The following is a 15,778-nucleotide window of genomic DNA, read 5'->3' as shown; positions in this document are numbered from 1 at the left end:
TCGCCAATCTTGGGATGGCTCCTGGGGTGCTGAGGAGGGTATTTATTCACTCTTCCCACACACACACTTTTTTTTCCTTTTTTTTTTATAATCCTGTAACCTTTCAGAATGTCTCCAACTTTGGAAAAATGACAGAGTGGAAAATTGATAATATTTTCTTTTGTACTTTTGCTGCTGTGTAATCTTTCCAAAGTTAGAGAAGTTTTGAAGTTACAGAATGGGGGGGGAAAAGATAGAAAAAAAAGGTACTATACATGTGCAAGTGGGAAAGGCCTGGCACTGTGTTCATGGTATTGGGTTTGGGGGTGCAGGAGGAAAAAGAAATAGGAAATAAAACCCCCAGAAAAGTGAGATTCCTGGCAAAAGTTTTAAATTATGGGAAAGTTTTAAATTATGTGATGTCTGGTGGATGCCTCATGTTTTGGGTGATTTTAGGGGAAGGAGATGGGGTTGATGGTTGGTCTGCACTGTTTGGGTGTTGGTTCCCACCCATATGCCAGGGTGGGTGCCTGGGTGCCGCATCCAGCAACTCTCACCTTGGGACCATGGCTGGAAACATCAAGATGTGATTTATAACTCTGGGGGAAGACCTGGAGGGGGGTTCCTGACCACACGGGACCACGACCAGGATCTGCAGGTTCAGTAGATCTCTGGGTCAACATTGGCTTTGTTGCTGTTGAGTCCCTGCACGCATCATGGCCAGCGCTTGATGTCCCCTCGCGTCCCCCTGCTCCAGCACCACGACCTCCCACCATCCTCCCAGGCTCCTATCACTGGGTTCCAGTGAGGATGCTGGAGCCGGAGGTGAAGTCCCTGCCAGTGCTGAACAGCCACGCTCAGCTCCCCGAAGGGACAAGAGCCCACGGGAGCCCTGGCACAGGGAGGGCTGCGAGCTGCTCCCCGGCAATGCTGCGGGGTGCTGGGGTGGCCACAGCGCAGTGGCACCGTGGCCAGTGCCGTGGCTGACAGAGGTGACAGTGCCAGCCAGGATCCTGGCGCCGGTCCCCGTGCAATCCCTCCGTCGTCCGCACCGTGGTGGGTCAGCCTCCAGCCGGTGATTAATGGCCCAAGGGAGGCTGTGGTGGCCGCGGGCCATGGCTAATGTCAAATAACAAATATGAATGCGGGCTGTAAATATTTATACAATGCGCAGGCACGTGCCGCCTCCCTGGTGCAGAGACAAAGCTCTCCTACTCCCGGCCGGGTGACTCACATCTCCCGGCAAAGAACCGCCGGGGTGGCCGGGCCAGGGCTCTGGCTGGCGTTCCTGCGGCCGTGGCCCCTGTCCTGCAGGGCTGCTGGCCCGCCCGCCGCTTGCAGGGATGTTTTGTGTCTTGGGGGAGCTCCTGGAGCTCCTCTTAGGGCTGTGAAAAGCAGTTTTTTAAAGACAACTGAGAGCTTTGCAGCCTCACACTCCTCCTGATGGGGGACCTGAGAGACCCTGATGAGACGCTCTCCATCCCTGGGAGAGGAGCTGGAGGCAAACCCTCAGGAGCAGTGCTGGTGCTCCCCGTATGCCAGTGGAGTTGGAGCAGGGAGCCTGGGCTGCTCTGGGAGCCCTGCCCATACCTGATGGGCTGAGGGTGATGCTTAGTCCCCTCTTGCCCCCCAGCAGCCTGACCCCCTCCAGGCATTGGCAGTCAGGGCTCCATGTCTCCCTTGCTGCCTCACCTGAGCAGCCTCTTTCTCACAAACCTCCACCCCATGTGCCTGAGGCTTTTCCGTTTCCCAAATGCCTTTAAAACCTCCATCCCTGTGGCCTCCTGACAGAGCAAACCCTTGGACATGGCTGCTTGAGGCCACTGCCAGCATGTGGAGCTCTGGCCATGATGTCCTGGGTACCACAGCGCTGCATCCCAGAGAAGAGGGTTGAGGGGCAAAGGGGGATGGAGGAGATGCAGATTTTGTCTGCATCCCCAAAGAAGCTTTGATGTTTTCCCCAGTTCTCCCTCCTGTTTCTTGCTTCCTGGCTCCCTGGGGGTAGAGGTCCCTGGCTCTCCCCATCACTCCTCCTATCTGTCCTCTTGCAGATGTCGATGAGTGCGTGGAGGGCACTGACAACTGCCACATTGATGCCATCTGCCAGAACACTCCCAAGTCCTACAAATGCATCTGCAAGTCCGGCTACACCGGCGACGGGAAGCACTGCAAAGGTAGGGACGTGCCATTGCCGCTGGAGCCGGAGCCAGAGCCAGAGCTCTGCTGAGCAGTGACAGCCCTGGCAGGTCAGAGGCTGGCGGTGGCTCATCAGCACCGACTGTCCTTGCTGGTGGTGATGACAGCCATTGTGTTTGCATGGCTGGGGCTTCCCAGTCCCAGGAGGGTCACCTGGGGCTTGTTTTAAACAAAGCTAGGCTTATTTTCGAGCAGGACTTTCAACTCTGAGGCTGCAGAACTGTGATAGCAGTTAAAACATGACAAACTTCAAAATAAGATATAGAAATACAGATATAGGTGGTAGATATAGATACAGGTATAGATGTAGATATAGATGTAAATGTAGATATTGGTATAGATATAGGTATAGATCTATATATAAATGCAGTTCAGTGGGGAATGGAAAGAAAATGGGCTCCTTGGAGGAGCAGCAGCAGGAAAGCAGGAATGGCGCAGGGGGAAAAATTCCCGGCTTTGCTAGAAGCAGGTCCAGGGTCAGGATGGGCCAAGTACAAATAGCAGAGGGATTAAAGCACTCCAGGAACTGCTGGGCTTTGCCATGGAGGTGGGCTGTGCTGCCTCCACCCTGGGAAATCCCATGTGGTTCCCAGTGCGCTGCACTGCGCCAGGGCTGTAAGACTGTGTTAGCTGGGGGTCCAGGGTCTAGACTGGGGAGAACGGGGATGGTTTTGCATGGTCTGGAGGAGTTCTGCAAGTGATAACGGAGCTGGGGACCTGCTGGAATAGGCAGAGAGAGCAGAAGACCCAAGGCGCAATATCAGCCGGGGTGCAAACACGCTGGAGGTGGGGAGCAGTACCCATGGGTCGGGTTAGCCACCAGCCCCTGGGGCGGCCCTGCAGCTCTCCTGCCCTCCTTCTCCGCAGACGTCGATGAATGCGAGCGGGAAGACAACGCGGGCTGCGTCCACGAGTGCGTGAACATCCCCGGCAACTACCGCTGCACCTGCTACGACGGCTTCCGCCTGGCACACGATGGCCACAACTGCTTAGGTGAAGGATGGCAGCTTGTCCCAGCCCCTTGGCAGCTTTGGCAGCTTGGGACCAGCCTGCTGGCTTTCTCTACCAGGCACCTCCTGAGCCCAGACACCCCTAGGGCTGTTGCAGAACTGGGGAAGCATGGTGGCACTCCCAGGGCAGTAAGCTAGCTGCAGATGTGTCCTGTACTGCAAGGGCTCACTGGGGACAGGATTGCTCCCCGTTACACAGGGATGATGCCAAAGGAGGACGCTCCATAGACTGGGAGGGTTGGGGTAAGACAAGACTGTGAGGCTTGGGTTTGGGGATGCTGGGTGCGAGCCATGGCCTCCCCACAGCCTCATCCTGCTGTGGTGAGTGGCCGGGCTGCGGTTCTGCTCCGCTGCCGAAGGCAGGACCAGCCAGCAGAGCTCACCCGGGCCCTGCCACTCACTCTGCTCTTGCTTGAGGTCAGCCCTGCACCTGCCAAAACAGATGAGTTAATAGCAAACATGGTGGAGATGGGAACCAGCAAAGGGACTGGGTAAATAATAGCCGGGCCAAGACAAACCCGGCATCTGCCTACGGAGCGGCCGTGCATCCTCCCTGCCACTTCCCACCGTCCCAAACTCCATCCGGCCGCGGCGGAGCCAAAGCTCCCGTCAGACCCCTGAGGTCCGTTGGGCTGCCCGCGCCCGTCACCCGCTTCCTCCCGCAGCATCCACGGCGGGATCACCGGGGCACGGGGCCGCCCACCTTCCCTCCGCCTGGAGCTCTTACTATTTTCTAATTAATGTCTGCGCAGGGGTCATTAATGAGCTCATCACTTGGAGAAGGAGGAGGGGGAAGGGATTATGGACACATACTTTTTGCATTAACCACCATCACTGGGATCTTTGCAGCCTCCTCGGGGAGGAGGGAGATTTACACAGCTGGGAGGAGGCGCGGGCGGGCGGCCCTGCCTTTCTCTCCCGGGGGAGGATGAGCCCGAGGAGAAGAAAGGAAAGCCGGACTCGGCGAGCCAGGGACGTCATGTGTTTACAGAGTTGGGTGGGAGGGGATGGAGATGGCTGGGGAGCAGCCAGGGAAGCAGGGACTGGGGGTGGGGGGCAGCCTGGCTCCCACCTTGAGCCTTTCCTCAGCTCATCCCAGCATCTCATCCCTGATCCTGACGTGCTTTTCCCAACCTGCCTGCATCCTCTCTTAGCCAAAAGAAAGAGAAGCAGGGCAAAGCACAGCATCGTGCCCAGGCTTTGCTGGTGCCATGGGCAGGGGCTGAGCTGGAGAGGGGTCAGGGTGCATGCCCACAGGATCCCACCAGCCCCTCCATTTCCCACCCTGGGCGACCTTTTGAACCAGCACAGGAATTCGAGCTACTGTCCTGACACGGGCCCTTCTGGCTTCTGCCCATCTCCATTGCATTTAATAAAACAGGTATTAGAGCAGTGGAGTCTCATTTCAGCCACTGGGTTTGAATGGCTGCCTCCTCATTTTTGAGCATAGCTGGAAGGAGAAGTTGTGAGACCTTAAGCCTTTGTTCTAAGTGAGGGGATTTGAGGAGAGTTATTGGCATCTGCAGGACATAGTTTGGCTGGGACGAGCCTGGAGGAAGCTGCAAGCCTCCTGCCATTGCAGAGGATGTCCCTTTGTGCCTGGCTGCAACACCTCCTTTCCAAGGCAGTGGTTTTGTGGGGTGCTTCTGGGTTCTGCTCCCTGGCAGTTTCCAGCCAGGGAAACTGCAGCTCTGCTTCTGTTTCTGAGCATTCCCCCAGGGCTTGCCTGCGGCTGGGGCACAGTGCAGGGCACCCACACCCCTCAGGCATCCATCTGTCCATCCATCTCTTTGCCCAAAAGCAAGAGGTTTTGATGTGTGCCGTGCTGCCTGGGGAGGGGGCCTGTGCTGGGGGGCTGGGGCTGGGAGCCCCCCGTGCGTGTCGTCACTGAGCCGCTATTCCGGCATTTCCGGTGGGCTCAGCTTTCCCCTCAGCCACGGCTCTGCAATGCTCGAGTTCACAGGACGTTTTCTTTGGCACGGGGCCCCTCACAGAGGGGGCAAGGGGTGGCCACGGCAGAAGTTTGTCTCTGCCTGAACCTGGCGTCTGGTTGCTCTGGCACCTCAGGGCACTGGTGAGTTCAGCTCAGACCACTGTCCCCAAAAACCCTCTGGGGAGAGCAACAGGCCGTTGCTCTTCATTAAATGTGGGATTTGCAAGGCTGGAGCAGGAGTAGCCCAGGGTGAAGGCATTGCTGCCGCCACGGGGCCACATCTCCAGCCCCTTGCAGCCTTGGTTTGTTAAACCAAAACAGGTGTTAGGGCAGCCAAGCGGCTGGGGATGCGAGTCTCCTTACAAGTAATTATCCCTGCTCTGGGCTAAGGTTTCCCAGCTCTCCCTAATGAAGTGCAGGCATCCCCAGCTGGCGACAGGCTCTGAGGGGCTGGGAGTGGGGGCAACCAGCATCCCAGATAAACATCCGTGGTTATCTGGGATGTCCCATCCATGGTTATTTGGGGGTCCCGGGACAAGGAAAAAAACCTTTGTCTGTATTCCCTTCTGTAAAACAAGGCCAGATACTTCATGCCCATCAGCTAGGGAAGCTGTATGGTCCCTGCACCCACCCCTTGCTGTGCTTTGCCTTTGTCCCTGGCAGCCCTCAAGCATCCCCCTTTCTTGTAGCTGGGGGGTCACAGGTGTAAACCAAAAGTAGTTTACTACCCAGCAGATCTGTCCCACCTTGTCCCCATTGCCTGGGTGTGCCACGGAGCTGTGCTCACCCCCTGCCACCCTCCCTTTGCAGACCTGGACGAGTGCTCAGAAGGGAACGGCGGGTGCCAGCAGACCTGTGTCAACATGATGGGCAGCTACGAGTGCTTCTGCAGGGAGGGCTTCTTCCTCAGTGACAACCAGCACACCTGCATCCAGCGCCCCGAAGGTCAGTGCACAGCGGCTCTGTGCCCCAGGGCACCCTCCATCCCTGCATTTATCAGGCAGGTCTGTCCCCTGTCACCTCTGGCCACCCCTGTGCAGTGCCTGGGTTTGGCTGCTGGGTCATGACCCTTCATGGGGTGGCAGATTTGAAAGTGAATCTATTATGAGCACACTGGGAGAGGAGGCTGCGAGGTGATAAACATCCTGCAGCAAAACCCTTGCAGGCCCCTTGGTCAGGCACAGCAATACTGAATGAAGGACATTAATCCTAAGCCCAGAGCAGTTTATTAATAAATGGAACCCAGAGGTCCTCACACCACCCTGCCAGACTCATCTTCTCCTGCCAGGTCTTGTACAGCACCGAGCCCTTCATCTTGGTATCAGCTCTAAATTGCTGCCGTCTGGAGCAATCTCTTAGCCAAAATAGAAGGAAATGAGAGATTTTTGCATCTCTGCTGATTTTTGTCTCCACTGCTTGGCAAAGCAAGCTGAAGGTTTTTGCTTTCCTCTTCCCCCTTCCCAGCTGTGTTGGTCACTCTGGCTCCCCGGGAATCTTGCCCAGCCCAGGATGGCTCAGCAGCCACAGTGGCATCTCCCATGTCCCCAGCCCTCTGTGTCTGGGAGAGATGAGCTGTCTGCTTCTTCCTCCTGGTGCTGCAGTGGGTGGCCCCACTGGGGAAAGGGATGCAGATGCTGTGTTTTGAGTCAGTGGGATTTAAAGCCACCTTGAGGTGTGGGAGCAAGGTCTCACCCAAGGTGGGAGGGAATCAAAGGTTGAAGGCTCCTAGGTAGTTTTGTCCACCTTCTCAAGCAGCTCTGTGTCAGGAGGAGCTGCCCGTTGAGGCTGCCCAGGGTTAACCTGTTCCCCCAAGATCCTCACTGACAAGGTTTTCCCCTCATTGCCCCCATCGTCCCATCCCATCCCACCTCAGACATGCTTCTGCCACTGCTGACCAGTGCCAGCAGCTTTTGGAGCATTTCTTTGCTTCCTTTTCTCTTTTAGAAGGAATGAACTGCATGAACAAGAACCACGGCTGCGCCCACATCTGCCGGGAGACCCCCAAGGGGGGCATCGCCTGTGAGTGCCGCCCTGGCTTCGAGCTCACCAAGAACCAACGTGACTGCAAATGTAAGGAGCACTCTGGGGCTGGAGATACAGCCTCCTGGAGACCCCCTAACCCTGTCCTCGTGATACAAACACCTCCTGTCCTTGCAGCAAAGCCCTGACCCCCCCGGTAGCAATTGATTCATCAAACCTGAAGCCCAGCATGCCCAGCTCTGCCTCTGTTCCCTTACGGACGGTACTCCTGGCACTCCTCTCTGCCATGAGATGTTCTGTCCTTACATGACCAGGCTGAAATGGCAGTTAAAGGGGTCCCAGAGACACAGCATCTCCTGTCCCTGTCCCAGTGTTTCACTTTCTGAAGGGGAGGTGAACAAGGAGAACGCGATCGGCACGTGAGGAGTGCAGGAATCCTCTTCCTGGGGGTCGTGGTGCTCTCAGCTTGTCTGATCTCCTGCCAGCATTCCGCTGGCACTGCCAGGGTTATTAAATAGATATATATGTGTTTATGCAATTATTTTTATTTTGTTTCTCATTTGCTGTCTGCAGCGAACGTGTAAAATCGCTGATGAAATGGAGTTTTAATCCTAGGAGCCTATTTTCTCTCTAATCTAAATGAACAGCAAACCTTGCCCCCAGGGGAGGGCTGGGAGGGATTCCCAGAAGATCCTGAGTCATTCCAGAGCTCAGGAAAGTCTCACCCTTCCCCTGTAACACCAGATTCAGGGTCGGGGCAACCAGCCCACTGGTCCCCTTTGCTCAGTCTCCACTAGTGGCATTTAGCAGATATGAAAAAGGAAGATATGAGAAACCACACAACAGTTTGCATCTGTCGAGATTCCACAGGGAAAGCGAAGGGCTTTAGGAATTATCCAGGAGGGAGGGAAGTCTCCGAGGGTATGGACAAGGTGTTTCCAAGCTGTTTTTGTGCACCACATGGGGATGCCAGGCAGGGAGGAAGGAGCTGGGGCCGTGGTGACGCCGGTGCTTTGCTTCCACAGTGACCTGCAACTACGGGAACGGGGGTTGCCAACACACCTGCGACGACACCGACCAGGGGCCCAAGTGTGGCTGCCACGTCAAGTTCCTGCTCCACTCTGACGGGGTGACGTGCATAGGTAGGTCAGACCATTGGCCACGGGGACGTGGGGCAGGGTGCAGGATGGCTCGTCCTCCTCCCTGGGTGGTTTGTCCTTGGCCTGCTGAAGGGTTTATCCCAAGCTTTGGGAATGCAACGTTTCCTTTTGCTGAGACTGGGGAAGCTCAGTGTGTATGTGAGGGGTGCTGCAGCACCCACAGGTGCAGGGATATGTTGCTGCTCAGCCACAAGGAGCAGAAGTGACCACGGGGATGCTTGAAGGGACGTCTGGGGACAGGTCGCTGTGCTGGGATGTGGACAGGGGTCCCTGCCTGCATCCGTGCTGCTGGAGGGAGAGCAGTAAGGATATCCCCATGCCAGAAATTGTTACTGTTTCTGTCACCAGCAGCTTTTGAGGAGGGATGTGGAGAGGACAGGTTTGGCCACAGCAATCTGTTCCAACTTGGCACTGTGTGGCCTTGGCCCAGGAACAATTGTCTTGCAAAAAAAAAAACCAAAACCCCAACAACCTGACAACTCAACCACCCCAGAATTGTCCTTTTCCTGTGTGTGTTTTCAAATTGTAGAACATCAAACAGAGATGGAAGTTTTACTGGTTTCATATGCTTGTGCTGTTTAACAGCTGCTTTGATTTAAAAAATGTTATATTTGGGGAGTGATTAAGTCCACAAATTGCTTGAGACGTTTGAGTTCTTATTGCAAAATGAAAAAGAAAGCAAGAGAGATTTTGGCTCCCTGTGTCCCTGCTGTGCCTGAACAGAAAACCCTCTGCACTTTCCACAGATGACTCTGTCCTCAGGGCAAACAGCAGCAGAGCCCCCAACCCTGCCTGCTCCCAGCCAGCTTTGAGGGGTGTTTGGGGCTGAGCCCCCAGCAAAGCCCCCCTGCCCATCAGCTCACTGCTACCTTAATGTCACCCTTGTCCCCCAGGATGGATCCCAGTCCCTCCTGGCTGCTGGCAGGGGCTCACAGCCCCGGGTCCCCGCCGTCCTCGGGTTTGTGTCCTGTCCCCAGGGGGTTGTTGTTGTGCACAGGTGGGCAGAGCTCCTCCAACAGGGACCTTGGGACCCCGGGGTGCATCAGCTGGTGTGTTCCTCCTGGATGGAGGGCTCTGTGCGTGGTGTCTGTGTTGGTGCAAGGACTTGGGCAGGTTTGGGACCAAGAATGCTCCTGACCTGCTGGGCATGGCTGGGGGCGGCAGCTCTCCAAAGCATCCTTTTAATTTGGGGGATGCTCAAGAGTGGTCTGTTTACTGGGAGATCTCTGCAGTCATACCCTGGGTACCACAGGTGTGAGGGGGAGATTTGGGGTTTTCCAAAATCATTCATCCTCATGGCCTTGGCCAGAATCTCCCTCTTTGTCCCCACACCCTGCAGCGTATCTGCTAGGGAGATATCTCCCACCAGAGACAGCACATCCCTGTGAGCTCTCCCCTTGTCCATCTTCCCAGGGCAAATCAAACACTGCACAGGAGGATTTTAGGAGCAGCATCAGCCCAAAGCCCACCACCACGTCTGTCTCATCCCTTTGGGGTCTGCAGTCCCCTCTTACAGGAAGGGGCCTGCCTAGCTCCCACATTCCCTGGAGGATTCCTGGCCCCCATCCCCACTGTGGGAACACTGTGGGATTGTGCCTCGGCTGCTGGGAGCCAGCAGCAACCCCGCAGGGATGCCCAGGCAGGGGATTTCCAGCCAAGGTACCTGCTTGGATATTTATAACCACCCTTTCTTGTTTTAGGCTGGGGCTCAGCAAACAGCCCTCCCCCATCCACAGTGCCCCCGTCACCGCCCCTTCCCCATTTCCTCAAAAATATTTCATCATTTCAAGGGAAATAAATTTTCCAGTGAGTGGAAACGCAAAGTCGTTCCCCAGGCCATGGGCTTTGAAATTGTACTCGGTGTGTTTGATGGGCTGCCGGGACAGGCCCCTGGTCCAGGTTCCCTTCAGATCACACCACGCGGCAGGAAGCACGATCAGCCCCTCTGAGTGACATTTTCATTAGGCCACGGCTGGTGTTTTTCATTTTTCCGCTTTTTATTGCTGCTTTTAAAAATGCAGATAATGAATAACATGCCTCTGAGCAAGGGGGCCAGAGCTAATGGCTCCCGACATGTCTGCAGGCACAAGGGGGAGGGGGAGGCAGGAGGGGAGGCCAATGACCTTGTATATTTATATTTATGCTCCAAAAGCAGTCTTTAAAAAAAAAAATAAAAAAGCACATGCTGAGGGTGCAGTGCCCGTGGGGAGATGCAAACAGCTGTTGCAGTTGATGCACATTTTGGCTTTGTGGGAAGATTTACCAGCCAGGGCATCATTGCAGCTCCCCCCTGCTGATATCTGGGGTGCATCAGGGCCATTGCTGGACCCCTGCTTGTGGTGAGCACTGGTGGAGTGGGAGGGGGTGAGTGGAGAGGAAATATTATTAGATGGAGAGGGAAACTAAACCCAGCTCAAGTTTTATGGCTGATTTCCTGACCCACGCCCAGGCGGTTTGCGGCGGCACTGCCGATGTGCCCTGGCTTTGTGGATCCAGCAGTGTCGGGAGCAGAGTCTGCACCAGTCCCACTGCCAGGTCAATGCTGGGGGCACCCACACACGGGTGAGGCTGAGCAGCCCAAGCACACCCAGAATTTGGGCTCACTGCTGGCTTGGCTGCTAAATCCAAGGCATGGAAGTGTCACTGGCAGGACACGGTTCCCTTCCCGAGGCCCATGGCTGCACAGTGTCCACACAGCTTCTCTTGGGAATTGCCACCTGCCCTGGCACATGCTGGATTTGCTCCAACAAGGGCGAGGACCCGGTTGCCCAGACTAACAGGCTGCACTAACGCTCCTCATAATATGCTTCTCCCTCTCGCATGGGGCTCCAGCCAGTCCAACACAGTGTGTGAAACTGGAGAGGGTTTGGAGAGGCTGAGGGACATGAGATACTTGGGGCAGGGTGATGGAGGAGTCAATAGCACTGGACCCAAACCTCAGGTTTGGGCTCTTTTGGGAGGTGGGGGAGAAAAAGCCTAAAAGGACAGTTTCCACCAGGCTGGAAAGGCAGCGGAGTCAAACCCATTGACATGTGACACCAACCAGTTCCTTGCTGGACACTGTTTCTAAATCACTTTTTTATAATGTTAAACAGGGGAGAGACACTTCCAGCAACACGTTATCCTTGAGACGTTTTCTAATGGTAAATATTTTTGTTCTCTCTATCTCTACAAAGGGGTCTAACTGTAGATGGTCTCTCTTCTTGAGATCATAACAGGGCTCGGGGGGCTGAGCTGCCATGCTAACTGCATGTCTCACTAACCGTGCCCTGCTGCTGCTTCCAAACCCTGCAGGGCCAGCCTGGCCCAGGCTGCCAGCAGGCTGGGCTGGGGGACAGAGCAGAAAACCCTCCCCTGGCTGTGCTTGCATGAGATGGGGGCTCTCGCTCTGCTTTGGTCAATCCAGCCTGGCCCAGGGGGTGACAAATCCACTTTGCAGGCTGTGGTGGTTACCCCCCACCAACCAGGAGGAGCTCACAGTGGGCTGCCAGCAGCCATGCAATGGGGAGGGGGGTGCTCGTGCCCATCTCTGTGCTGTGCATTCCCACAATTACCCCTTCCCAGAGCCCACCTACTCGCAGATAGTCCCCTCTGGGATATTCTGGGTGTCCCAGGGCTAGGTCTCACAAGGCTGCTCGCCATGCTGAGGCTCCCAGCCTGGAGCTGCAGCAGTGGCAGAGCTGCAGTGGCCCTTTACACGGCTGGGCACCTCTCCAGGGGTTTCTTTGCATCCCCGTGGTGTCTCCAAGCCCTTCAAAAAGGTAAGGTGACACCTCTGCTCTGCCACCAAGAAAACTGAGGCAGCGACTTGTCTGTGGTGAGGAATCTTGTTCCTGGATGTGTTGGGCACAAGCAAACTCCCGGCACATCCAGAAGGAGCTGTGGGAGTGCACCTCACCAGTGCAGAGAGCACTGACTGCGGCTTTCGGGGTCTCTGAAGAGCCTTTCCCACAGGGGTGGGAGAAGGAAGGGAGCCCAGATCCACTCAGTCACTGCACTTCAGCCAGCCCAGCCGTAATCCCTCCAATTACCATGGAATTATCCCCTCAGGCTCATGGGATCACATCCCAGAAGGTGGAGGCAAGGCTGCACCATGTGCAGCCAGGGCTCTGCAGTCGGGGCGGCAGAGGGAGGGTGCTGAGCAGGGCGAGGAGCGCTGTGGCACAGCAGCCGGGAAGTGAGAGCACAGCTGAGATGGAGTGTGGAGCTGCTTTGCTCACTCACTGCCCAAGTGGTGGAGGCCTCGCCGAAGCCCAGTGTGGCAGTGGCTCTGGGACGGTGGGTGGGATTGGCCTTACATCGGGGCCGAAACATCCAGAGGTTCAAAGGGGCCACGAGGGCATATGGGTGCCACAGTGCTGGAGGAGGCTGTGAGCACCATGAAGTGTGCCCAGGGCACTGCACTCTCTTGAGAGCCCCTCGGCAGTGACCCTGTTAAATCAATCCTCCCCAGGCTGCTTCTGCATCAGCTGCTGAAACAAAGGCTGGTGTTTAATAATTCACTGGGCTTCCAGAAAGTTTCCCTTCCCTTGGGCGCGGTGTCACCCGCCCTGTGCTCCTCGCCCCGGCGCCGCAGGGAGAGGACAGCCCTGGCACGGCTGGGCTGCGTGCAGCACAAGGACCTGGCTGAAGGAATAGTATCCACAGAAATCCCTCCCTTGCTGTTAGGTTTTGTAATTGTGCTGGCGATTAATTTCATAAAATGGTCTCTTTTGTTCTCTTATTATGGGACATCATAAAAATAGCAGTGGCAAGACGAGCACAGAACGATCCCAGCTCCCGAGCCCTGCGGCGAATGGTTGGATGATTCTGTCATTCCCACCCCATGCAGCGCTTGCAAAGAGCAGGAGAACCTGGGATTTGCTCTTTCCAAGGAATTTCTTCAAGGCATTTTCATCTTGGGTTCCTTGAAGCCCAAATGCCTCATTTATCCAAGCAACCAGCCTTGTGAAAGGAATATTTTATTATCCTTTGTGAACAACTTAATGCACTTCAAACCATTGTTCTAGTGGTTAGGGTCAAAATTGAGGATTGATCTCACAGGGAAGCTGTCAAGCTGAAAATGTTTCATTTAAATTAGTGTCCCTTCTAGTCCTACCAGCAACAGCTGATTTTGATAATACTGAAATAATTAGCTTTTTTTTCAATTGGAGTTTTTTTCCACTGATGCTGCCTGCCTCTGAGTGTGTGTTCTAATTACAAAGTGTCTCCCAAATTAGCCTGCAACACTGGACCAGCTGCTGTGCCCAAGCAGCACGGGGTCACCTGTAGCTTTGTGGCTCAGTAGCTTGGTGGCAGCAAGGGGGCTGGGACCCCCCTGCCACCTCACTGGGGGACTGGGGCTGCACACCCGCAATCCCTGGGGAGCCACAGCCTGGGCACCCCCGTCGAGACCTGTCTTTGGCTGCATTTGCACAAGTGCTGTGACTTTTTCCCCTGGAAATTCAATTCCTCCTCATTGGAGCTGCCGAAGCCAGCCTCCATGAGACCCTGTTTGTGGGGGACATGCAGCCCCCATGCCAGTGTGTTCATTAATTCGGGGCTCTGTGACCTCATTACTGTTGAGTGAGAAGCCAAGGGCTCTGCAGGGAGGTTTGTATCTGCTACTGCTTCTAGGCTGTGGCATGGTGGATATCTGGGTGCTGTGACTCCCCCAGCCTTTTGAACACCAGTCCCTAACCCCAGCCTTTCTCTCCCCTCCCCATGCAGAGACGTGTGCTGTGAACAACGGGGGCTGTGACAGCAAGTGTCACGACGCGGCCACGGGCGTCCACTGCAGCTGCCCCATGGGCTTCATGCTCCAGCCTGACAGGAAGACCTGCAAAGGTAGGGGGGTGTGAACAGGGCTGGGGTGCTCACTGCTCACCTCTGGGTGCCTCAGGCCCCCTTTGTGTCCTTGGTGCCCTTAAAAAAGGCTCTGCATTGCCCACAGTGTTCACTGGCTTGGTGTTTGCATCCATGTGGTGGGGACAGGAATCACCCCCCTGCGCGGGCACTTGGCTGTCCTGCTGCAGGCACCGTGCTTAGCCCTGCTCCTCTGGGAAGCCTATGGAGAGGAGGAAAAGGGGGTCAGGTCAAGTTGGAGGTGATGGCATGGCCCTTGTGGGGCTGGAGTGCCACCCCAGTGTCTCAGCTGCCCCAGGGGTAGGTCTGGGTGTGCAGGGAATCAACACCTGCTCTGGCAGTCTGAGGTGCATGAGTCCCTCTAGGGTCACTGTCCAGCCAGGTCCAAGCACCATGTCCCACTTGGGGGAAAACATCCTGAGATGCAGCACATCCCACTGACATCCCCAACCACCTGCCCCCACAAGACAGGGCAGTCAAGACTGGTTATCCCAGCACCACAAACTTGCCCCCCTTGGGGATGCCCAGTGCCTGTGTTGTGTCTTTTGGCAGCTCCGGGAACTTGACCCCGGCTGAAAGGAAAGCCTGTCTTGCTGCCGTCTGCCTGTCTACCTGCTGACTGCTTCCAGAACCCCTACCCCTGGTATTTTATCAGAGCATCCCCCCTCTCCAATTCTGCAGTTTCCAGGAACATGCAATAACCCGGAGCCACGGCCCCTGTGTCTGGGGTTTTATTATGGCTGCGGGTGGGTTTACAGCTCGCTCCCTCACAGTCGTATAAAAGAAAGCCTCAGCCCCATCGAGGCAGAGCTGTTACCCTAGCACTGGGGGATGGAGGGACAGGGCAGGCCACTACCTCTTCCTGGTCTCCTTCCATTTTACAAGTCATTTCCTAGCAGTAAATTTTGTGATTAGTGGAAAAATTAGAAAAACAACTGAAAAAAAAGGTTTCAGCCTCTTTCCAGTTTGTTGGGGCTCTTTGCAGTTATTGTGTGTCATCCTTTTTAGCTTTGGCTTTCATGGCAGGAAGGAGGTGGCAAGCAGAGAGGCCAGGGCTGAAAAGTAGTTATTTGTTAAGTGGCTGTTTCTGAAGGAGAGTTTTTCCCTTCTGGGTTTTCTTTCTCTTCCTGTTGCTCCTGATCCCCCCAAGCAGCCCCCAGCCCAAACCCATGACTCTGGTGCTCTCCCTCAGCTGCAAGGCTCTTTCAGAGACCGTGGATCCCAGCTCTGCTCCAGGGGATGCTGAGACCTGCAGAAAGTAGTTGTTTTGCACCACTTTCAAGGGGAGCTGAGCCTGGAGTCCTGGCCAGTGTCACACATTGGCTCCCCAGATGCACCCAGAGAAAACCAGCAGCCACATTACACTGGTGACCATCAGAGCCCAAAGGGTTTCCTCCGCTTGCCAGCTCCAGAAGGGAGCACCCATCTCTCCTGGGCAAGCATCCCAGACAGGGTGTGACGGGTGTCCCTTGTTCCTGCCAGACATTGACGAGTGCCGGCTCAACAACGGCGGCTGTGACCACATCTGCAGGAACACTGTGGGCAGCTTTGAGTGCAGCTGCAAGAAGGGCTACAAGCTGCTCATCAATGAGAGGAACTGCCAAGGTAAGGGACAGGGGGCCCCCAGCACCCTGCCCTGTCTGGGGATGGCACCTCTCTCCCGTGTCTCGCAGCCC

At 55.6% G+C, this 15,778-nt stretch overlaps 1 protein-coding gene across 8 annotated transcripts in view; it reads left to right on the top strand.

Annotated features, from left to right (window-relative positions):
- The window catches only part of SCUBE3 (signal peptide, CUB domain and EGF like domain containing 3), a 42,119-nt gene that overhangs the window by 17,186 nt on the left and 9,155 nt on the right, over positions 1–15,778 (top strand). For 7 of the 8 annotated variants that reach the window (XM_032710536.1, XM_032710533.1, XM_032710535.1 and 4 more), the window contains 8 exons: positions 2,031–2,153; positions 3,043–3,168; positions 5,929–6,063; positions 7,063–7,188; positions 8,124–8,240; positions 11,354–11,401; positions 13,968–14,084; positions 15,585–15,707. In XM_032710536.1, the coding sequence (XP_032566427.1) occupies positions 2,031–2,153; positions 3,043–3,168; positions 5,929–6,063; positions 7,063–7,188; positions 8,124–8,240; positions 11,354–11,401; positions 13,968–14,084; positions 15,585–15,707 (915 nt within the window). The remainder of the gene's footprint in view (positions 1–2,030; positions 2,154–3,042; positions 3,169–5,928; positions 6,064–7,062; positions 7,189–8,123; positions 8,241–11,353; positions 11,402–13,967; positions 14,085–15,584; positions 15,708–15,778) is intronic. The other variant, XM_032710532.1, reaches the window with a different exon arrangement.

This window comes from Chiroxiphia lanceolata, chromosome 25 (genome assembly GCF_009829145.1).
Source record: "Chiroxiphia lanceolata isolate bChiLan1 chromosome 25, bChiLan1.pri, whole genome shotgun sequence".
Lineage (NCBI taxonomy): Eukaryota > Metazoa > Chordata > Aves > Passeriformes > Pipridae > Chiroxiphia > Chiroxiphia lanceolata.
The sequence above is the reverse complement of the archived record's forward strand: the minus strand, read 5'-3'. Positions and strand labels throughout refer to the sequence as shown.